Raw genomic sequence first — 22,324 nt, 5'->3', positions numbered from 1 at the left:
TCAGGGACCCAGATTCAAATTTTTACAGGGATAGTGGGCCCTCCTTTGCAGGTTTTGCATCCGAGAATTCAGCCAACCTTGGATTGCAGATTGAAAATATTTGGAAAAAAAATTACAAATCAAAACATTTTCATTATATGAGGTATTATAAGTAAGCTAGAGATGATTTAAATATATGGGGAAATGTGCGTAGGTTACATGCAAACACTGCCCCACTTTATATAAGCGACTTGTGCATCCACGGACTTTGGTGTCTGCGGAGGGTCTGGAACCAATCCCTGTGGATGCCGAGGGTCGACTATGGGTGTTTTTTCCAGCTTTCACTAGACCTTGCTTTCACCAGATTTTCAAGATGATGTGATCAAAAATACTAAACCTTTAAGATGTTCAAGAAGGATGCTGTATTAGTCTGCTCAGGCTGCCGTAGCAAGATACCACAGATAGACTGGCTTAAATAAGAGAAGTTTATTTACTCACAGTTCTGGAGGCTGGAAGTCCAAGATCAGGGTGTTGGCAGGTTTGATTTCTTCTGATGTCTCTCTCCTTGACTTGTGGACAGCTGCCTTCTCCCTGTGTCCTCACATGGCCTTTTCTCTGTGCACCTGCCTCCGTGGTGTCTCTTATAAGGACACCAGTTGATTGAACTAAGGTCCCACCCTGATGGCCTCATTTAAACTAGCCCCAGTCTGCACATACAGTCACATTCTGAGGTCCTGGGGGTTGGCTAGAGCTTCAACTTAAAATTTTGGGGGGACACAGTTCAGCCCATGACAAATGTTAAAGACAAATCAGTGTCCAACAGAGGCTTTCTCTGTCATGTTCTGGGTGTTGAGAATTTGGCAGAGGCCTGGATGACCTGGTGACAGATTCCCCAGGTGTCCCTAGAGCAGTGGCTCCAGAGTGGGAGCAGCTGGGGATCCAGGACAGAGCTGCCAGGTACAGCACAGGAAGCCCAGTTTAAGTTGAAATTTGAATAAACAGCAAGTAGTTTTCAGTACTGACACCAACAAGCTATCTGTCATTTGTCTGAAATTCAGATTGAACTGGGCATCCCACATTTTTGTTCACTAAGTTTGGCAACCCTAACCTGGGAAGAAAACAAAAGAGCTTCTCCGTACAGATATTTATTATCAAACATGTGCGAATAATATGTTAGACACAGAGTGGTAGTAATGCATGCACATACATTATAAAGTTACTCGTGGGTATGGCTTCAAAGCGTTTTATGGATAGGGGTGCATAATCAGAAAGTTGGGGGACTTCGTGGACTGATAAGTATTGAATCCGGGTGACGAGTATGTGGGAGTTGGAGATTTTCCGAAATGGGAGTAAAAACAAACCAGCAGTGGGGACACTGCTGCAAAGCCACCTGCAGTCACGCAAGATGGGGGTGCCCGTGGACGTGGAGGGCACCAGAGACTGCAGCACTTCTGTGTCCCCAGGCGTCTGGCCAAGTCCACCCTCCTGCTGATCCCCCTCTTCGGAGTCCACTACATCGTCTTCGCCTTCTCCCCAGAGGATGCCATGGAGATCCAGCTGTTTTTTGAACTGGCCCTCGGCTCATTTCAGGTTAGCTCCAGGGACTGTGACTTTAAGGTGGGAAAAGACATTCTCTCTCTCCTTAGAGGCAAATGGAGAAATCAAAAGTCAGACCTTCCTGGAGGCAGAGGGATGCCTCATTTGGCAGAGACCCAAGAGACGCAGGGGCAGGACCTCACCGTGCTGTGTGACCCTCAGTGAGACCCAAGTTCCCCACCAGTCAGACGGGGGTGGGAGATGCAACTAAGGAGAGAGAGACTGACTCCAGGAAAGACAGAAAGGAACGTAACCAGCCCGCTCTATCACACAACTCTCGGTAGCGTTAGAGTCAAAATAATGTAAGCACGAGGGCTTGGGCTGAGCCGTCAGGGAGTGGGGCAGGAAGATAAGCAGAGTGGGGGCGTTGGGGGCTGGGGCGGAAGGCTGTTTGAAAGATTAATATCCTCATCTTCACACTGGGAAGTCCATAAAAATGCCCCAAGCTGAAAATCCAGAAGTAGCAACGTCAGCGTGTTACTCAGAATTGGTCAAGAGAGTTCCAAGTTGCCTCTGAGGGACAGGAAATGGGGACAGAGGTGTCAGGAGGCTACTGTTTTTTCTTTTTCTTTCTTTTTGTGACAAGAGATATTTGATTCTTTGAAACCAGTTACATACAAAATTTACTGAACATAAAAACCAACTGTAAAAAAAAAAAAAAGGGGAGGGGAAAAACCACTTACCTACTAATTCAACAAGATGTTGTAAAGTTAAAAAATATAGTAAACCTGTTTGGGCAGAAAGGACTTTTAACATGAATCCCAAATTTCACAATGTTATTTGTTTATTTACTCATAACTATCTCCTTCCGAAAATAATATGATGTAGCTTTCAAGGAAAACATACAAAGGACAAAAAAATAAGTAGATGAGGGATCAGTGAATAATGAAAATAAAGCCAAAATTGAATTCATACACAGAAACAAATTTGATAAAGTTCCCTGAAGGTGAGAGAGATGTGTCATAAATTCAGTTTGGAGCTTCCCAGTAGCCAAAGCAAAGATGGAAACACATTCTGTTTCAAGACTTAGGTGAAAACAGGCTAGTTTCCAGGGAAAGGCCTGAGCGAACTCACTCCCAGTGGGTTTTCCTGAAGAAGCCAGCCCCTCCTCAACAACACTGACTATGCCACAGAGTCTTCCTCACCTTGGCAGGCCATGGCCTCAGGGCTTGGCTTGGCACCGCCCACATTCCTGGAGTTCTGTTCAGGACGGATATGCCCAGGGTGGTCCTCCTGTCACACTCAGGTTCCAGGGAGGACACAACCCTGGGAACACATTCCTGAGTGGGGTCTGGCCCTACCCCCGCCTTCAGACCCCATTCCAGGGGCTGTCCCCTGTGTTCCTCTGAGCCTCTTCTCTGCCCAGAGACCCCCGCCAGCACCCCAGACCCCCAGAGAACCTAGTCTCTTGTGTATTCCATGATCCTTTTCTCTAGGCCAGGAAGCTTCCATGTAACATGCAGAAGGCTGGGCTCACCATGGCCCATTTAGCAGGGGGGTGGGGGGGGGGGTGGGGGGGGTGTCCAGGTCCATACGGGTGGAAGGTCTTGACTGACAGAAGTGGGTAGTGACCCCACTGAGAACCTGGAGACCCAGGTCTCATCCTGCGTGGATGGGGACTTCCTGTCTCTGGAGCTGGGCTTGCTGCTGGGCCTGCAGACTGCTCGTGAAGGCCATTTGGCTCCTCTCTGGGGAAATGCTTGTCAAGAGAAAACCTGAAGCATTTTAAGTGTCCCATAGAAATGTTTACAAAGGAAAAGGATCTTTAAGAGTTTTTTTTTTAAAAAAAGAGCCATTATTCAAATACAAACATATATCATTTTATTATATATATACATTTATACTATAATATATATTAAAAATTTTATATTATGGAAAATTTATTCCATGTAGAAAAGTGAAATGAACAATGTAATGAACCCCCGTGTAGCCCTTACCTTTTCATGTTTCACCTGTCCCCACCCCCTCCATCCCTCATCATTTTAAGCAAATCCAAGCCATTGTTTTATTTCAAATGTAAATATTTTAGTATGCATTTCTAAAAGACAAGAGCTTAAAGAACACACACAGGACCACAATACCATTATCACTGTCATATATTTCTAAAAACTAAAGTTTATCAGCTCCTCCTAATTATAGAAATACTTGCTTATTGAGGTAAATTTGGAAAATAAGGAAAAATTAAAAAGATAATCAAGCCATAACCTCATAACCCAATATAATAACCTCTGTTAAAATGTTGGTGTGTTTATTTCTAAGTCTGTTTTCTATCCACGACATACACACATACACACATAAAATTGCAATCAGAATGTGTGGTTTTATATCCCCTCTTTGTTCTGTTTAACTATCATTCCATCATGAACATTTCTCCAGGTCATTAAAATTGTTCAAAGTCTGCATTTTTACTGACTGTATAAAAACCGTGGAATTTCTTAACCTTGCTGGCTGTGGGAGGCTGCCCTCTAGGTACCTGGGGCACATCTATCCTGCTCTTACCTAGGGCCCTGCTCTCACCTCAACAGTGAGACTCTCTGTATGTTTGAGGCCGGGGCAACCCTGGCCCAGTGAGGTGGCAGCAGCCAGACCACCGGCTCTGAGCTTGCTGGCCCCTGTGACTCAGTCCCTCCCCTGTGAAGGGGGATCCTCCCCACCCACCTCTTAGGGCTCTGGCAAGGATTAAATGAAACACCTGGAACTGAGAAGCCCACAATTACAAAGGCTAAGCTGCGCCCCAAACCCCGCTCTGGTTTATTTCAAAGCCTGCCTTTCACATCCTCTGACAGTGGCTTCTAATCACTGATGCCCATTGGAACCATCTGGGGATCTTTCAGAATTGCTGATGGTCCCACCCCAGACATTTGGATTTGGGACAGAATGCACCCTGGGCCAGAGCTCCCAGAGGATTCTAATGTGCAGCAAAACATAGAAAACACTGCCTTGAGTACGTGTTCTTGCCCCACCCCCACGGTCCGTGTTCCATGTGGCATCATCCATGCCTGAGACCCTAGAGCAGATTCCTCCAGTTGGTCTCCAACTCTTGCTAAATGCCAGGAGCCCTGAAGCCCCCATAAACAGGCTGGTTCATCCCTCCTCGGGGTACTGTCCATGTCGTGAGTTGCTAGGGGCAGGCCTGGCTGGCACTGGGGGGGAGGGGCTGGGCCACCTGAGGTCAGGGCTGTGGCACCAGGCTTCTGTGGGAAGCCTGAGGGCAGGGCCTGTTGGAAAGAGCAGGCTGGTGCTCTGAAGGTCCTGAGGTGAGCAGGGCATCCAGACTGTGAGACCCTGCTCTTAGCTCAGGTTTCTTGCAAGCCTCTTAGGCTCATATCCCGCATCTCAGCCTGGAGTCCCTGCCTGGCAGGCTCCACACCAGGATTTCAGGGTTACCACTGGGAAAAGAGGGGCTCTGATGCTGGAGAGGGAGGGTCCTGATAGACACAGACCAGGGAACCTAAAGCATCCTGAGGCCTCTGACCTAGGGGATGTGGGTGCGGAGTCAGGTGCCGCTGTTAGCTGGCCACGAGCTGTTCTGACCCTTCTGACCGCATGTTCACACATTTATCTTTCAGCTTGAACAGCTGTCCCTGTTTAAACCTCTCCAGATCTCCAGCTTGTCTTGCAAATGAGCCCATCCAGGCCCAGGGGCTCCTATGGGCTGCCTTAGGTGCCATCACTCCTGCTTCTCCTGGATGGCCACCTTACTAATTTCGGTGACCTGCCTGGTCGCCTTAGCCTCCACGTAATGTAACTGACACCACCCCGGTGTAGAGCCCCTCCCTGGACATAGGGAACGTCCTTGCCTCCAAGGGTCTGTGTGGGTAATGCCAGCACAACTAGGGGCACTGAGGGCCCGGAAGAGGAAATCCCCACATCCTCTGATGGGGGGTGGGGGGTGGGGGTGGAAAGAGGTGTAGGGAGGGTCTGGAACAGCTGTGGGAAGAAGTGAGCCTGGGGTTGGTGACGAAAGGACCCCGGGGGTAGGAGGCAGGTGCCGGGCCCGCACTCATCCCTTTGCCCTGCTTCCTCCGCAGGGCCTGGTGGTGGCCGTCCTCTACTGTTTCCTCAATGGGGAGGTGAGTGTCCTGGAGCTGCTGGGGGAGCTCTTGCCACAGGATTGTGGTTCAGAAGGGCTAGCTTGTGGTGTGGGTGGGGGAGGCCGGAGCCTCCTGCTTGGGCCTGTCTTCCAGGAGTCTGAGCTCACTTCATGGGAGCAACAGAATCACCCGGAGGCCTTATTAAAACAGTTGCTGGGCCCTGCTGTTTCTAAATCAGCAAAAATGGGCCCTGTAGGTCTGGGCTGGAGGCCAAAGAGAATGTTTTAACAAGCACTCCAGGTGATTCGTATCCTTGGGCAAGTTCAGGAAATGGAGCAAAGTGCAGGCACCCCAACCCTCACCAAGGCTGCTGAGATTGTCTGCTGTTTGATGGGTGACCGTGATCACCGCCCTGCTCTAGGCTTCCCATCTGGAAAATGAGTGACTCACGTGAAATGTCTACTGCTCCATCCTCCTGAGATCTCCAAAGAGTGTGACTCCTTGGAGGGATGGGGGGGGGGGGGCAGGGAGGCTGCACACTTAGCTTGAGGTCTCTGCCCTTGCCTAGGGCATCTGGGTCAGGACATAAGGTTCCTGGGACACTGTGGAGTTGACATTAGTCGAATACAGTATTGCACACAAGTAAAGCCATCCTGTGACTGTTGATCATCTGATTTGCCCCACTTCAGTGGGGGTAGCTGCTGATGTTTTCCAAACATCAAGCATCAAGCCTGGCCTCAAAGGCTTTGCTGCCATAGCTGGGGATTGTGAAGGAAACTCCCATAGAGCAGCCCCCTGGCCCCCAGGTAGGTTCTGAGCTAGGGTGGCTTCAGGACGTGTCCAGTTGTCCCAGGTGGAACAAGCCCCTTTCCTCAGGACAGGCATGCCGAGATTGCAGGGAAAGGGGACCTCCAATACCCATTGGATGTCGGTGCTGGAAATGGTAGATCTGAGTGGCCCGCAGGAGGTAAGGCATGCCCGCTAGGCAGGAGTGCAGAGCCCATGGCCAGGACCCAGGGGAACGAGGACCCTGGGCAAGGGTCATCCTTCCCTCCCAGCTGACAGCTGGTCTCCGGGGGCAGGTGCAGCTGGAGCTTCAGAAGAAGTGGCGGCAGTGGCACCTGCGTGAGTTCCACCCTGTGGCCCTCAGTTCCTCCTTCAGCAACGGCACCAAGGCCAGCCCCTCGGAGCAGAGCCGGAGCACCTGCAGGACCAGTGTCATCTGAGGCGGGAACAGGGTCACCCAGCCGGCCAAGACGGGTCATGAGGGCTGACCGCTGCTGGTCAGATGCTGTGATCCCTCCTGTGACTACAACACCCCTCCTCCGGGCCTCAGGGTGGAGGCGAGGTGATAATTCCTCAGAACTGAGGGCAGGAAGAGGGTCTGGGATTCAGGTCTGTTGAGTTTTCTGGGAAGAGTAGTTTAGGGGTCCCAGGAGGGGGCAGGGGAATAAATGGTAACTGGGATGAGACTTGGTATTTGTCGGTCCTCTTGCCCTTGAGACAAGGTGAAGGATGCTGTCCCCCACCACTTCCTGGAGGGGGCTTGGCCCTAGGTGGACCCTCCCTCCCCTCACTGCAACTCACTCACCTGACAGCTCTTCCTCCAGAGCCTTCAGGCAACTCAAGTCACAGGGAGCCCAGGGGAGCCTCAGCCCTTTTAGTCACCCTAGCACGGGATGAAGCACCCCTGTTCTTCCTGCTTTCAGCTAGTTATCCGCAGTACAGCAGGAAATGGGGCAGAATCCCATTTGATAGAAGAGAAACTGGTTCACCAAGGTCCTGTGACTTGACCAAGATACTCAGCAGGGAAGTGGCAGCTCAGTCTAAGGTTTTTGGTTTCAAATCCCCACGTTCCAAAGCTGGCTGTCTCCTCTGCTCCTGGGGAGGATGAACAGGGGCCTATCTCCCTGCCCCACTGGGGATTTTAGCCTCACCCTTAACTCTCTGGATCTCAGTTCCCTCAAATATTGCTACTCCTTGCCCTGGCACTCCTGCCCCACCAGCCAAGTGAGGATTAAAGGACTAAATATTTAAATGTTTTTGCAAAACAAAGTCTATGTGCTCAGGGACATTCTGGACAGCAGAGATGACCCCTCCCCCCAGGGTATAGAGGGAAGGGCATCTTGCTGGCCGGTGGGCCCAGCTCTAGCCCTGGCTTTGGGTGACCCTGAACAAGTGGCCCTTGCCCCCCTACTTCTGCATCTCAACGCTACAGACAAGGTGGTCACCCCCTTTGCACCTTGTAGACTAGACTGCTCCTGGGGTGTAAAGGCCAGATGCCCATTTTCCAGGGCTGAGAACCCAGGCTGTATGGTTGAAATCTTTTTCCAGAGACCTCCATGCACTCTGTGCATCTTGGAGTCAAAAAGTTAAAAAAAATCACAAGAGGTATAGGCATCCAGCCCCAAAAGAGGAGCTGGCAGGGCAGAGACCAAAACCCCATATCATCAGTGCCAGCCAGAGTGAGCCAAGAGAGGCTTGAGTTCATTAGGTGGGGGGATTCTTCAGCATGGAGCTAGGGCAGAATGAAATTGGCTGAGGGCAAAAAACCCTACCTACCGGGCAGAAAAGGGACTGGAAAGGGGGCAATTTGATGCACAAAAATGTAAAGTGGCCAGCAAGGGTGGAAATCTCCATTGGCTCCTGGTCCCCTTCACCTGCAGGCCTCTGCATCCAGGGTGATTGTTAATCATTACCCAAGGTCTGGCCAGTCCCCTGTACCCCCTAGAGTCCAGCAGCTCCAGGTAAGTGCTCTTTGAAGTGTGTCCTAGGATAAAAAATGATACCCTGAGGCTGCCTGGCCCTTACCAAAGATGGATGCACACGCTTACCTCAGAGAGGACAGTATTAGAAGTCAGGCAGGCCCTCCTGAAGGGCTTCAGGCAGAATTCACAGGGAGAGTCCCCGGAGGGACAGCCAGCTGCTGGAAGCTGGGGTTATCCAGGGATTATGGGGTCCTACACACAAAGGGCAAGGCTTGAATAAAGTCAAATCGTTTGAAAACTTAACTATATACGCAAGCAATCCTGAACTCTGCCTCCCTGGCATGACCAGAGCTAAAGCAGGGAAATTGCACAAAGCCCCTTTGAGCTGGAAGAAAGTCCTAGGCACTGATTGGACACCCTTTGCTGAAGAATGATTCACTCTTAGCAACACAGGAGGCCCAGGGGACCCTACAGCCCATATCCCAGCAGAGGCAATGAAACAGGTGTGAACTGTATTTGGCTGTGCAGCCAGCCTGAGCACCAGTTACCTGAGCTGCTGCCATGTCTATTCCTATCCCAGCATGGATTCAAGAAAAGGTTTTAAAATATATTTCTTGTAAAATCAACATCCTAATAACATGGCTAAGCTGGTACAGCTGGTGACTCAGAGGCAACCCCACCCTTGGCCTCCGGGCTGCAGACCAGCTGCAAAGGCCCCTGGACCACTGGCCCAACCACCCCAAGGCTAAGAGGCAGCAGTTTGAATGTCACATGTTGCAGAGTCCCATCTTGATCTCACTTTCTGGCAGAACTCGACATCCTGGGAGAGGGGCCTAAAATTTTGCAGGCAGCCCCCAGGGATGCGTGACACTGTGGATGTGGGTGATGCTGTTGATGTGGAGGCCGCTGATGGCATTCAGGAACAAGAGGAAGGAGGCCGTGAACTCGCTCCAGAACATCAGGGTGAGGCCCATGAACGTGACCTTGTTCCTGAGAAGGATCAGGAAGCTCAGGAGGCCCCCGAAGGAGAGGATGAACGAGAGGAGGAAGAGGGTGGAGCCCATGGCCCACTTGTGCCTAGATTTGGGGTCCTCACACAGCTGGGACACCATGAGGAGCTCCAGGCCAAAGATGGCAACCACTATGGCCACAGTGGCCACACTGCGGGCCATGGCCATACCCGAGGCCAGCCCAGGCACATGGGCCTGATTCAGGTCTCGGAAGCAGTGCAGCTCAGTCTGGTTAGAGGTGGTGCAGAGGTGCCACAGCCCAAAGAGGCGGTCATCGGCCAGGAGCCAGCGGCCATCACAGATGGAGATGGAGGAGAGGACCACGGCCAGGGAGGCAGACAGGATGATGAGGGCCCGGATGGAGGATTCAGAGAAGGACCGGCGGGGCCTCCTTTGGGCCAGCAGCTTCTGGGTCTGGAAGATAGCACAGGGGCAGCGTGTGAGGGGGCAGCCCACCAACCTCCTTGGGAAAGACGCAGAACACGCCTTCCAGCTTCCCACAGCCACGGTTTCTGCTTCAGTATCCCAGGAGGCCCGGGAAGCCCACCTTAGTCACAGCACAGACCCACCTTCTCCGTGTAACCCTTCTCCCATCTTACCTATTACCTGTCTGTCCTCCATACAAGACCTAAAAGTATTGTCTGCGGACTCGTTATTCATCAGGCAGAGTTCCCTGAACTTTCTTTTCTTTAATGATCTTTATAATGAGTAAGAAATCCAAATTCTATTGACAGGCAAATCTTGGTCCGTTCTGAAGTCAGAAAACCTGTCTGGCTCGGCTGAGGTGACCTTGAGCTAGCAGTCAGCCTCAGTTTCTTTGTATGCAAAACTGCACTAGACACTGTTAGCACATCAGTGAAGGTTACAGAGCTCCCTCTCCTGGCCCCTGGTCTTCCCCAGTTTCATCTTAATCTGTACTCAAGCTTCTTCTGCACTTGCCGGGACCCAGGTTTTCCTCAGTGTGCAGTGGTGTTTGCACTTTGCCCTGCAGTCTGGCCCAGCCTGCACCCCACCCAGGACATGCCGCCACTGTCTGTTCTAGCAGCTTCCGGGTGGTGGAGTCCCTGAGACTCCCCTTGAGCCTCTGGTTTAAGCCCCAGAAAAGTGCACCCTGTACTCTCTCCTGGTAAGCTGGGTCAAGTCCAGTGAGGTGTCCCTTCTCACAGCCCTAGGACACCCCCCAGTCACCAACTCCAACCCCCCCCAGAAGCAAAACAAAGGAATGCTTCAAAGAGTAAAACTCCATAAGCCCTCCCAGGGCATCCTCCTGGCCAGCCTGCATGTCTAGGACAAGCCTAGAACTTTCCTCCTCACACCTACTGGCCCCTCTACCCTAAAGGCTCTTTTGCTGGCTGCCCCCCCTTTCCATTCTTCATGTCTCAGATGAAACATCACCTCCTGGGAGAGGTCTTTCCTGCCCACCCAACCCAGAACGGACCCTCTCTGGTCACTCTCCGTCAGGAACTGTTCTGTCAAGTTATCAATTCCTGTCTGATTCGTATGAGTTATTTATTGTCTATCACTCGGAGATGAGCTCTCCAGGAGGGCAGAGACGTGTGCCCAGCGCCTTACTCAAGAAGCGCCACAAGACAAATAAACGTCAAGCGTGCAACCGCTGTCACTTCCATCTGTAGCTCCCTTTAAACCATCTCCTGCCCAGTCATAAATTACGCCCTTTACAGCGTGTGGAAGCAGCCCAGGTTACGCCCCCAGTTTGGGAGGTTAGCTCACTGCTGGAAAACAACCCGAAAGGTGACTCTGGGGGTGAGCCCCATGCCACGTGCAAGTGTAGGTGGTCTGGGCCACCCCCTTAGGGAGGGGCAGAAAGCATAGCCACGCTCCCGGAGACTCCTGTGGCCACTGCCCCGGCAAGAGCATCAGGCGCTGCCCACCTGCCCACCTGACAGACCCAGGGATCCAGGATAAGGGTTCTGCTTGCTTTCAGCACTTCTGCCTGTTAGAGTCATATCTCACTCTTAACCCTGAGTCTGGTGGAGTAGGATGCTCCATGGGGGGTGTGTAAAGAGGGAAATGGTCACACACAGGTCAGGGGACCTGCCCAAGAGCCATTCACCCAGGTCACAGTCAAGCCCGGCACAGCTGCCCGTGGCACAACCGTTTCATGTGTGGGGGGGTGGGGGGTGGGGGAGGGGGAGGGAGGTGCACGCAGCCGATAAATACCCACTGGGCCTTCGTGTGAGGGGTCCAATATGCTGGTGAGGAAAAGGACTGGATGGGCCAGAGGGACACCCACGGGCTCAGGACCCAACTCAGATCAGAGACAAAGGCAGCACCCAGGCGGGAGTCTGGGCTGTGGTTCTCAAGCCGTGCCCCCTTGTCTCCTGGAGGCTTGCAAGTGCTAAAGCAGGGGGCAGGGGGTCAGCTCTGGGCCCCTCACTTCAACCACAACAGGTCCCTTTACCTGCTGGAGCCACTGGGAATCTAAGAGTCTCAGCTAGATTTCATTAGGAAAAATGGCTCTCCTGCTAAGAAACAAACCAAGGGAACTTTGAAACCTCTGTGACTACAAACCATAAAGGTGTTTGTCTTTGTGTGATTTCTTAACCTCCTTGTTTTCTCATCTACATTCTGTAGTTACATTTTGTAGCAGGAGTTAGTGACCCCTGCAGGAAAGCATAGCCATGAAGGTACCCGGAGGTTATAACACCCCCAGAAGTTGTTAAGTTTCTAGGATGGGAAAACCCCAGACGCAGGCAACAAGTCACAAGAACAGAGCACCCAGAGACCTTTTGACCTCAGACATCACAGTGTCTGGAGAAAAAGCACATGCCGTCCTACCCTCAGCCCCACCTGTCCTGTGCACAGATTGGACTTCAGTCTCCAGGCCCTCAGACATCACACTGGCATCAGAAAGACAGCTGACATCAGGTCATTATCCCCTTCCCACCCCGGAGGGCATCATTTGAACTCTGACACCAATAAAACTCCTAAGGATTAAATGAGATCATGTGTATTAAGGTGACTGGCACATGAACAGTTTCCAATTTACCAGAGCTATTCCTAATATTAGTAACAATAAAAAGGTATCTTGGAGTCCTCCTTCCTCACCACTGCCCCACACCCCACTGCCAGCACCTCTGAGCTTTCAGTGATCAGGGCCTGAAATCCTCTCGGTGGGCAGCTGGGCAGCAGTGTGGTCAGTGAACAGCCCATGGACCAGAGGGGATGAGGGCAGTCTAGCCCTGCCCCTACCCGCAGCCCTCTAGCTGTGACCTTGGGCAAGTCACTTTAATCTCTTAGGACCTGGACCTTATCCAGTAAAAAAAATGGAAGCATTTCTCTTTTTTCATCCAGAACCTTGAATGATTTCTAGTGGGCTACTGAGTCCAATGCCAAGGTCTTGTCTTTCTATATAATCTAGGACCCCATCTGATCCTGTAGATACTTTGGGCTGCTCACTACTTCTCCATATCAAGGCCCCCTTCCTGCCCTCCCCGCCCCCCCCAGCCCTCAGCCCAGGTCCAGGTCAGGCCCTCCTCCTTCTCAGCTGGAAATCCCTTTTACAGCTTCCTAAAGTGTAAGCCCGCCCCACCTGCATGACCCCAGGGCACTGGTCAGGGAGCTGCAGGAGCCAGCCTGCTTGCTTTTAGCTCTTTAACCTCTGGCAAGATATTTATCCCTGGAGATAACAGTACCTGCCTCCTGCCCTCGTGGTGGAGCCGAAACGAGTTCTAAACACCCCAACTGTTTAGAACAGTACCAGGCAGGTGGTTAAGTGCTCCTAAGCATCAGCGACTAAATTCAAGCACAGATTCCCCCCGCACCCCCACCCCTTGCCGCCGGCAGTAGAGCCCCAGGGTTTTGCCTCATCTTCCCCGCCCCTCCTTCCACTAAAAAGGTCTAGTCGATTTACCCGGTTTCCTTCCTGCCCCTCCTAGCCCGGCACGAAGCCCTCCCCACCCCAGTTAATCCTGCCGCAGTTTCTGCACCTCTTAGTGCAGCACTAGCTTCCCCATAACCGCTCCTAAATCCCGGTGTGCATGTCTCTCCCCAGCTGGGCCGCCAGCTCCCGGAGGCGGAACCACACCCCATCCCACCCTCCTCTCTGCCGCTCCCGCAGGCTGCCCCGCCGGGACCCCAGATTATGCCCAAAACAAAGAGGAGGAACTCGCTGCATCCCGCTCTTGGGCTGCGGTGTCCCGGCCACAAGGGGTTTGGGAGACGGCCTGTGGGTGGAGTTTCTCCTGTTCGGGCCAAGAAGTCCGGTTTTGACTCGATTCTGTCGCTGAGCTGGCCGCCACAGGCAGGTTACTTCACCTGAGGCTCCGTCTCCGCATCTATAAAGTGGGCGGAGTGGGACCTGTCCAAGTCAGCGCTGCGAGGCGCCGCGCACTTGCAGGCAGAGTCTGCGGGCGGCTCGGACCGTCGGGACCCTCCAGTCGGGAGATGGGGAGGGGGGACGCGTCCGCTAAGGAAGCTCGCCCGCAGGGCAGCGGAAGGCTGGGGTGGGGACGGACACCTCGCATTACTCCAAGGAGAAACCCCATTTCTGCGACCTCACCGTGTTCTGAGATATCGGCGCGCCCCAACGAGTGCACACCAGTGCCCACAACCCCAAAATCAGTTTCTGGAGGGGAGACGGTCTTGCTGGGCCCCGCCCAGTAAAGTTCTGGCTTCCCCAAAGATGCCTCCTCATGTGACAAGCCAAACCTCTCTTTAAAAGTGGATTCCGCCCATCCTCCGCCCCAGACGCGCCCCCTTTTAACAAGAGGGACCCCTCTGGTGCACCTAATGGGTGGACATGCGGACCCCAAAGGGAAGCAGAACAATCCTCCCCAATAAGTTTGGGAGTCTTGGTGCTGGCAGGACTGCGGCTGGAGACCGCGCCCGGGGTGGCTTCCTGCCCACCCCCCCGGACCCCGGAGGCGCACTTCCACCGCCCCCACCTCGGCCGCTCGCCCACCTGCACGCGGATGGCTGTCATCCTGGGCCGGGGCTCGGCCGCGCGCTCCCGACTAGCTCCGGACGCGTTCCCTCCAGGCTCCCTTGAGCAGCTCTGGGGGGGCCGCGGCTGGGGGCCCGGGACCTCGTCGCGGAGGAGGGGCGGGGCGGAGGAGGGGCGGGGCGGAGGAGGGGCAGGTCGGGCGGAGCCGGTACACCCCCCGCTACCCCGCCCCCACCTCGCCCGGGCGTCTGCTCCGGCGCTCCTAGCGCGCCGCGGCACTGTTTGCGCTGAGTCAGCGCGGCGGCCGGAGAAGCCACCGGGGAGGGGGAGGCTCTGGCCCTGGGGGAGGGCTGACCCGGCCGGCTTGCCGGTCCGGCATTGCTCCCGAGCCTCAGAGGAAGGCTTTGCCTGCGGCGCCGACTCCTTGAGGGCCCGGGGCCGGGGACCCGGTTCCGCCCGGCGCGTCTGGGGAGGCGGCGGCGCCCAGACCAAAGGCGCGCCGGGCTCGGCTGCTCCACCACCTTGGACCTTGGGATCCTGGGCTCTTGTTTTCGTCTCTGGGCCACGGGTAATGGATGAGATAATGCTTAGGATAAGTCGAAGCCTTGCAAGGCTTCGCTAATTGTCAGCGGAATCCTCGGGGCAATCTTTCCCCGGTCACTTTGCTCTCCCCCAAAGGGGGTGAACAGCCCTGCTCGCCACCTCCTCGCCTCCTCAGGGACCGTCCAAAAGGCAAGTAGGACAAAACAAAAGTCATTGTTCTTCCTGGACTTTTGACAGGACCTGAGTTCTCAAGGGGGCAGCGCACCAAAGTCCCCACCCCCCAAAGGGTAAATTCCAGCTAAGACCCTCCGCGCCCTTCTCAGCTGTTGATAAACAGGGAGGGGTTGCTGCCTGAGGTGCAGCAAGGTCTCCTGTCTCTGGCAGTGAGTAGGGCGAGGGGAATGATTTGGCTCGTGCACGCAGGCAGCTCCCTGGTGACTTTTCCTGAGAACAGTCTCAGCAATGAACTTAACGCCCCCCCGCCCCGCCCCCCGCCGCCCCCCGGGCATCTCCCTGTCACGTGTTCATCTGATTCCCTCACCGTCATAGAGACCTTGTCAGATCCCTTAACCTAGCGCCCACCTTGTTCCTTCTAGGATTCCGTGTGTGGTCAGGCCTGTTGGGGGTCCGCTGCCTGTTATGCTTTCTTGGTAAGAATAGGAAGTCTTGAGTCAGGGAAACTTAGAAGGATATGTCTTGTCAGCAAGATCGCTGGAGAAGCAGAAATGACTTAGAAATAATAATGAGGAAGTGATGGTCCACTTCCAAGTATTTTATGGGCATAAGAAAGCCAGGTAATGTCCCTGGTGGTCAAGTGGTTAAGACTCCGCGCTTCCACTGCAAGGGGCGAGGATTCCATGTGGATTCCATTCCTGGTCGGTCGGGGCTTGAGGCGGGGAGGGGTGCAAAATAAAAGAAGCCAGGGTCGTGGGGTCTCCTAGGTCCCTCCGTGGTGGGGCTGAGCAAAGCCAGTATGGCAGAGTGAGAGGCAGACAATTCACTCCGCAGGAGTGACTGGTTGGGCAGGGGATTCCCAGTGCCCGGGCCCCTGGCAGGGGCAGAGGTGAGGGGATGTGATGAAAGGGTGGGAACTTCAGGGGTCAAAAGCAGGAATAGGCTGGGGGTGAGCGGTGGGACAAAACAGGACCCTCCCTCTTGCCTGCCTCTGCCTTTTCTCCACCTGTCCCACTCTAGCCCTGGCCAGTGTTGAGGAAAGTAGAATCAGGTAAAGAAAAGGAGCTCGTGGCCCCCACTCACCCCTCTGACCACTCTTGTCTGAGGAGAAAGACCCAGGCATTGATCTTAGAAAGTTCCAAGGCAAGGGCACGGGCACCCATTAATGAATCAACAAACTCAGTCTGTACTCTCCCACCTCCTGGCCTTTGTCCTTGCTGCTTCCTCTGCCTGAAAGGTACTTCTTCAAGATATCCACGTTTAAGACTCACCCCCACACTCCTCCGAGGTCGGACAGAAGCCTACAGTGACCATCGCATCTGAAACAAAGCTCCTCCATTCTCTTCTCCTTCCCCCGTTATCATCCCCCGCCCCCCCATGTTCCCCTCTCCCTCCACAGTGTAGACTCCAAGAGGCCAAGGACTTTTCCCTGTTCACTGCTATGTCCCTGGTGCCTTGGACAGAGCCGGGCACATAGTAGGTGCTCAATAAATATTCACTGACTGTATGAATGAGTTAATTGTATACCTACTGTGTGCCCACTGTCATGGGTAATGAGGAACAAAGGAGAAAAAGACAAAGTCCCTGCAAGATGTTTGGGTTTAGGGTCAAAATCTGCCTCCCCTTCATTTCTGCTCCTTCCCTGCTCCCCCCCCCCCCCCCCCCCCAGTTCAGGCCCTCACCCTCCTTCTCTCTGTCCCCTGGCCCCTCTGGTCCACACCATCCTGTCCTCTCCCCAGCTCCAGGCCCCACCACCTCTAATGTGGAGGCCTGTGTAACAGCCTGCCGCTGGGCCTCCCTGCCTCCGCTTTCAGCCTTCTCTGTCCCTGCAGGCAGCTTCCCACCCCCTCTTTACCCAGGCCCATGAGGCTGCCCACCCCTCTGCCCTGAGCTCCTCACACCCTCGGCCGGCCCCAGCTGCACGTGCCCACTTGAGCCCTGGACAGGAAGCTCTGGCCAGTCTCAGGGCTCTTGTGTTCACGGTTCCCTCTGTGTGACAGGCCTTCCCTGGGGGTCTGCTGGGCAGGCTGTCACCTCTTCAAGGGCCTCCCTTGACTTTGCCAGCCAGAGTAACACGCCCACACACTTGACCCTGTTTCCTTTATATTTTCTTTCTTTTTTTTTTGTAATGTCTCATTCATTCTTTTTTCTTTCTTTTTTTAATTTATGGAAGTATAGTTGATATACAATGTTGTGGGCCTTCGTATTCTCTTGATCATTAGGTGAACGTCTCTATTTGTCTGTTTCGCTCTCTAAAATACTACACGCAACCTGAGCACTGGGCCTGTTGCTCTTTCACCCCCGCATGCCCAGTTCCAAGAGCAGGGACTGGTCCATCCGCCTCGCTAATTGATGGAGCAGCCTCAGAATGATTCTGTGAGCCTAGGTTTTCTGTCAAATGGGGAAACACATCCTTCTTGGTGTTGTGAGGGTCACTGGGGGCAGCGGGTGTGAAGGGCCCAGCCAACTGTCTGGCATAGAGTTTGCAATGACCCTTGACCCAGGAAGCTTAGATGGGGCAAGTGACTCCACTCTGCCATTAGGGAGACTCCTGCCCTGGGGTTTTCTCCTTTGAGGAGTTGGGCTCTGGGGTCTATGAGGTGAGGTGAGGCAGATATGCGGGGAGACCCAGAGGCAATAAAGGGGAGTCCACTAGGAGCTGCCTTAGTTCACTGGGCACTTTCAAAGTTGCTGACTAACTCTGCCTGCCCGAAGCCCAGACTTCTGGTCCCTCCAACTCTCACCTGCTTTGTGGGCCAGCTCCTTGCTTCTCCCCATCCCCTTGCCATCCCCTCCCCTCCCCACTTCTCCCCACTGCCCTGCCTTCACCCACCAGGTCTTCCTCTTCTCTCAGCCCCGCTCCTCAAGGTTTCCTGATTCCAGGCATGTTCCATCCCCTCGATGTCAGACCTCCCCCTGCCCTTTGCCTCCTCTGCCTCAAGCTCCAGTCTTGCATTCCAGACCTCCTCCCAGGTGCCTGATTGCAACACAGACTTTGTTTAGGCATTCTGGTGGCCCAGGAGCTTCCCCACCCACCCAGGGGCTGTACTTTACAGGCTTCCCTCTGGGTCAGGAGTGCAGCAGCTTTGATGTTTACTACTGGTCAGAGTGTCAGCCTCAGATGGCCCCAGGGCACCAGCTCCCCAAGGGCAAGGGTGGTGGGGAAGGGGATTTACCAGTTGAAGGGGTGAAGGGATGAAGCAGGAACCAAGCATCTTTCCTGAACACCCCGTATATCAGAACTCCCCCCCCATGTTGTCTGAAGGTGATGGGAAATGATGTAGGAGGGCTTGGAGGGTAGCCCTTTCTGTAGGGTCTCCCCTTTCTAAAGTCATGTCACCAGGACCTGCAGATTTCCAGGCGGAGTCAGGCAGACTTCGAGCACCTGCTTTGTAGCTTGGACTCTGGACTTGTCAGCACGCTCTGAGACACCCCGTCTCTAGAATGGTTCCCCCAACCAGACACACCCAGGGTGGTTGTATAGAGCAGACTCGCAGCCTGTCCCTTCCCCAGATTGGCCAGTGCTCTTCCCTAATCAGGGCATCCTGCCTGCCAGATGAAAGGGTCTGGGAAGCAAAATTAGACACCAGAAATTGGTAGTGAGCACAGAATGACAAGGGAAGTTGAATGGTCTGGACAGGGCTTTGCCTAAGCTCTGGGAAGCCCAGAAAATACCCCACCACCCAGTTTATTAGTCTTGATGTTTACAAGGAAGGCAGGCTGTCAGAGGGTCCAGAGGAGTGATAAGGGAGAGAGGGATGGTCTTCCCATGGGAAATGGAGGGGTGGGATGGGGGGCAGCCTCCAGGCCTTGAACCAGCAGGGTCTAGGAATCTGGCCATTTACCACCTCAGTCTGTGGACATGTTAAAAGCAAAAAAAAAAAAAAAAAAGTCAATTCAAAAATTGGGAGGTTTGGAACTTCCCTGGTGATCCAGTGATTATGACTCAGTGCTTCCACTGCAGGGGGCCTGGGTTCGATCCCGGGTCAGGGAACTAAGATCCCACATGCTGCACAGGGCAGCCAAAAATTTAAAAAATAATAATAATAAATAAATAAATTGGGAGGCTTTACATTAAATTCTGGATTTCTGGCTTCTCTTGAAAATGAGACAGTCTGGACCCCTGAGGATCCCTTTTCTGCGTGGGAATAGCAGCCACCTTAGATGACTGCCCTTTGGATGGACCGTGCCCTGTGGGGCCCACCAGTCTTACCCTGGCTCTGTTTACTCCTCTGTGTTGCCTGCCTGGCCCTTGTAGGATTTCCATTTATAAGCCCAGGTCTGTGTTGTGCTGGTAAAGAACCTAGCCATACTTTCTGGGTCTGTTTCCACCACTGCCTTCGCCAGGTGGCCCCAGTTTTTGTTCCCTGTACCTCTTCCTGCTTGAGCCCCAGCCTGGTCTCTCCTGCCCAGATTCTCGACATTTCTGCCGCAGCCCTCACCCCAATGGCAATGATCTCCCCCTTCCGGGTTCAGGTTCCTGAAAGAAACTCTCCTTAGTCCAGGAAGATGAGGCCGCTCCATGAAAAGGGAAGCAGATGGCCTGAGCATGTGGCACAGTGGCTAGGGGTCCATCGTGGTCCAGAAAAGCTGCAGGCAAGAGCTGGGGGCAGGGCAGCCTCCTGGGCAGCAGGGGCTCTGGGCAAGAAAGCACTGAGACAGGGGCTCGACACTCGACAGAGAGCCCCTCCCTGGAGTCGTGGTGGCCCGCCCCCTCCCCTGAAGCATGCCCGTGGTACACTGACCAGCCAGGCCTCTCAGACTCTTCTCTTTGCCAGCCTCCAAGCCGACCACCTCCTTTTCATCTGGTATCACCTTGTTGATGGTGAGGGGACACTTCTTCCTCTCTTTTCTATGTAATTTCTGGATATTTACGTGATGTGATTCTGAAACTTTTCCAGTAGATAGCCCCCCCCGCCCAATCTTTGGTTTTGTTGGACCCCAGTTCAGAGCCTAGCCAGCCATTCTCAGATCACAGCATCACAGCACGCGGGCATCCTTGCATCCAGATCCTCCTGGAGTTTGTTTTCCTTTTTTCATTCCCCCAGGGATACCACGTGTAGTGTGTTTGATGTATATCCTTAACCATTGTGTATCCTTGTGTGTGTGTGTGTGTGTGCACGCGTGTGTGTGATTTTTGTTTTCCTGAGTGGCATTATGCTGTAAATTTTGTTCTGTTTCCTACTATTCTCACCCAACAGCTTGATTTCAGGCCGTCCCTGTTGATGTATATATAAATCTAATTCAGTGTTTTACACATGATAGGTTGGGTCCCAGCATTGGCTGATGAGATCAGTTTGACATGGGCATAATCATCACTTATGACAAACGAATACAATATAATAGACCATATGAGACATAATTAGGGTAAATACTGTTTCATGATTTTTTTTTTTCAAAAAGAAATAGATGGATAGAAACAGGTTACAACATGAAATGTATTTCTTGGGGACTTCCCTGGTGGCGCAGTGGTTAAGAATCTGCCTCCCAATGCAGGGGACGCGGGTTTGATCCCTGGCCCAGGATCTTCCCACATGCTGTGGAGCAACTAGGCCCGTGCGCCACAACTACTGAGCCTGTGCTCTAGAGCCTACAAGCCACAACTGCTGAAGCCTGCGTGCCTAGAGCCTGTGCTCTGCAACAAGAGAAGCCACGGCAGTGAGAAGCCCGTGCAGCACAATGAAGAGTAGTCCCTGCTCACCACAACTAGAGAAAGCCCGTGCACAGCAATGAAGACCCAATGCAGCCAAAAAAAAAAAAGAGAGAAAAGTATTTCTTACTGAGGGTCCCAGGAAGAAAAGTTTGAATGGTCGAGTTCATTGCTTCTCATTGCTTTAGCTTGCTCAGCTATTTATCCACTGCATTTTATTTGTTCACCTGTGTGATGAACAACAGGTCACGTCAGAGATCCCACCCCACCACCAACCACACTGATGAATATCTTAACCCACGTCTGTGGGGAGCAATTCCCTTTACGCCTTGGAAGCCTCTAGGCACAGCAGCAAACAGGCTGAGTCAAGGTCGCAAAATAGAAAGGCTCATAGACCAAATTAGGATGCCTGGATCACACAGATCATTAAATCAATTTACAGCACACAGCGAGAAGACCAGGTGTGCAGGAGAGATGGAGTTGGGTCCCACACACACCTGGGATGGGGTGCAAGAGGGCTGGGAGGTACGGACCACCTGAATCCTGGGTGTGCAGTGCCTTCACCTGTCTTGTCTTCCTCTCTCCCTCTGACATTAACCTTTTCCAATGAAGCTGATTTATAAGGACGACAGTTGAGGTTTGAACCAGGGACCCAGCAGACAGAAGGTGACCCCGGGCAAACACACATGCTCTGAGAGTCAAAGGACTAGTAGGCCTGGCAACAGCTGTAACTCACCAATTAGTCTGATCCACAGCCCCGGACTTTATGTGGCAGAGGACCCCTAGTGCAGAATGCATGTCCCCAGTTAATAGCTGCATCCAGATTGTGACATTAAGTATTATTATTTTATAAATTTATTTATTTATTTATTGGCTGCATTGGGTCTTCGTTGCTGTGCACAGGTTTTCCCTGGTTGCAGTGAGTGTGGGCTACTCTTCGTTGTGGTGGGTGCGCTTCTCAGCGAGGTGGCTTCTCGTTGCGGAGCCTGGGCTCTAGGTGTGTGGGCTTCAGTAGTTGTGACTTGTGGGCACAGGCTTAGTTGCTCTGCGGCATGTGGGATCTTCCCGACCAGGGATGGAACCCATGTTCTCTGCCTTGGCGGGTGGATTCTGAACCACAGCGCCACCAGTGAAGCCTCAGATTATGCCTACTAGGCCCCTTGTCTGTACCTAGTGTTTTATAGTCTGTGCCTCGTGAAAATCGAATGGGTCAGGAGCAGTGAGCACTTCTGGTCCTTCCATCCCTTTTTACCCATATTCACACAGTGTGTTCTTTGCATCTGTCTGATATGTCTTATCTGTCTGTTCTTAACGTACCTACTGAGTTTCATCCTTCCCATTGTCTGACAGAACTGAATATTGCCCAGAAGCCTGGCCGATGCATGTACCTGCTTCCTGGATGCTGGGCCGGGGGCACGTGTATACACTTAGATCTGTTATATGTGCCTGTGGCTGCACAAAATGACCCCTCAGTGGACACGAGCACCCACAGCGGCACTGTTTCCATTTCCCAACGTCCTCTCCAAATGTGATTTTTCTTCTCCTGCTAAAATTTGCTATTTTGATGTGTATAAAACAGGACATTTTTATAACTTTGAAACATTTTCAGAATCCCACATTCTTGATTAAAATAAAGTGTTGGACTTCTCTGGCAGTCCAGTGGCTAAGACTCCGAGTTCCCAATGCAGGGGTCCTGGGTTTGGTCCCTCTTTGGGGAACTAGAT

The 22,324-nt window shown here is 53.0% G+C and overlaps 2 protein-coding genes across 3 annotated transcripts in view; one reads left to right on the top strand and one right to left on the bottom strand.

Moving 5' to 3' along the window:
* Nucleotides 1-6,866, top strand: part of SCTR (secretin receptor) — a 72,275-nt gene extending 65,409 nt beyond the window's left edge. For both annotated transcript variants that reach the window (XM_057745831.1, XM_057745830.1), the window contains exons 11-13: nucleotides 1,443-1,569; nucleotides 5,607-5,648; nucleotides 6,692-6,866. In XM_057745831.1, coding sequence (XP_057601814.1) covers nucleotides 1,443-1,569; nucleotides 5,607-5,648; nucleotides 6,692-6,835 — 313 coding nt within the window. In that variant the 3' untranslated portion in view covers nucleotides 6,836-6,866. The remainder of the gene's footprint in view (nucleotides 1-1,442; nucleotides 1,570-5,606; nucleotides 5,649-6,691) is intronic.
* A 1,932-nt stretch (nucleotides 6,867-8,798) lies between these two features.
* On the bottom strand, nucleotides 8,799-14,375 carry TMEM37 (transmembrane protein 37). The gene is made up of 2 exons (XM_057746757.1): nucleotides 14,252-14,375; nucleotides 8,799-9,741 (listed from the first exon to the last, which is right to left on the bottom strand). The coding sequence occupies exons 1-2, from the start codon at nucleotides 14,270-14,272 to the stop codon at nucleotides 9,151-9,153; spliced, it is 612 nt and encodes a 203-aa protein (XP_057602740.1). The 5' UTR covers nucleotides 14,273-14,375; the 3' UTR covers nucleotides 8,799-9,150.
* Nucleotides 14,376-22,324: the final 7,949 nt, after the last annotated feature.

Source organism: Hippopotamus amphibius, chromosome 8 (assembly GCF_030028045.1).
Source record: "Hippopotamus amphibius kiboko isolate mHipAmp2 chromosome 8, mHipAmp2.hap2, whole genome shotgun sequence".
Lineage (NCBI taxonomy): Eukaryota > Metazoa > Chordata > Mammalia > Artiodactyla > Hippopotamidae > Hippopotamus > Hippopotamus amphibius.
The sequence above is the reverse complement of the archived record's forward strand: the minus strand, read 5'-3'. Positions and strand labels throughout refer to the sequence as shown.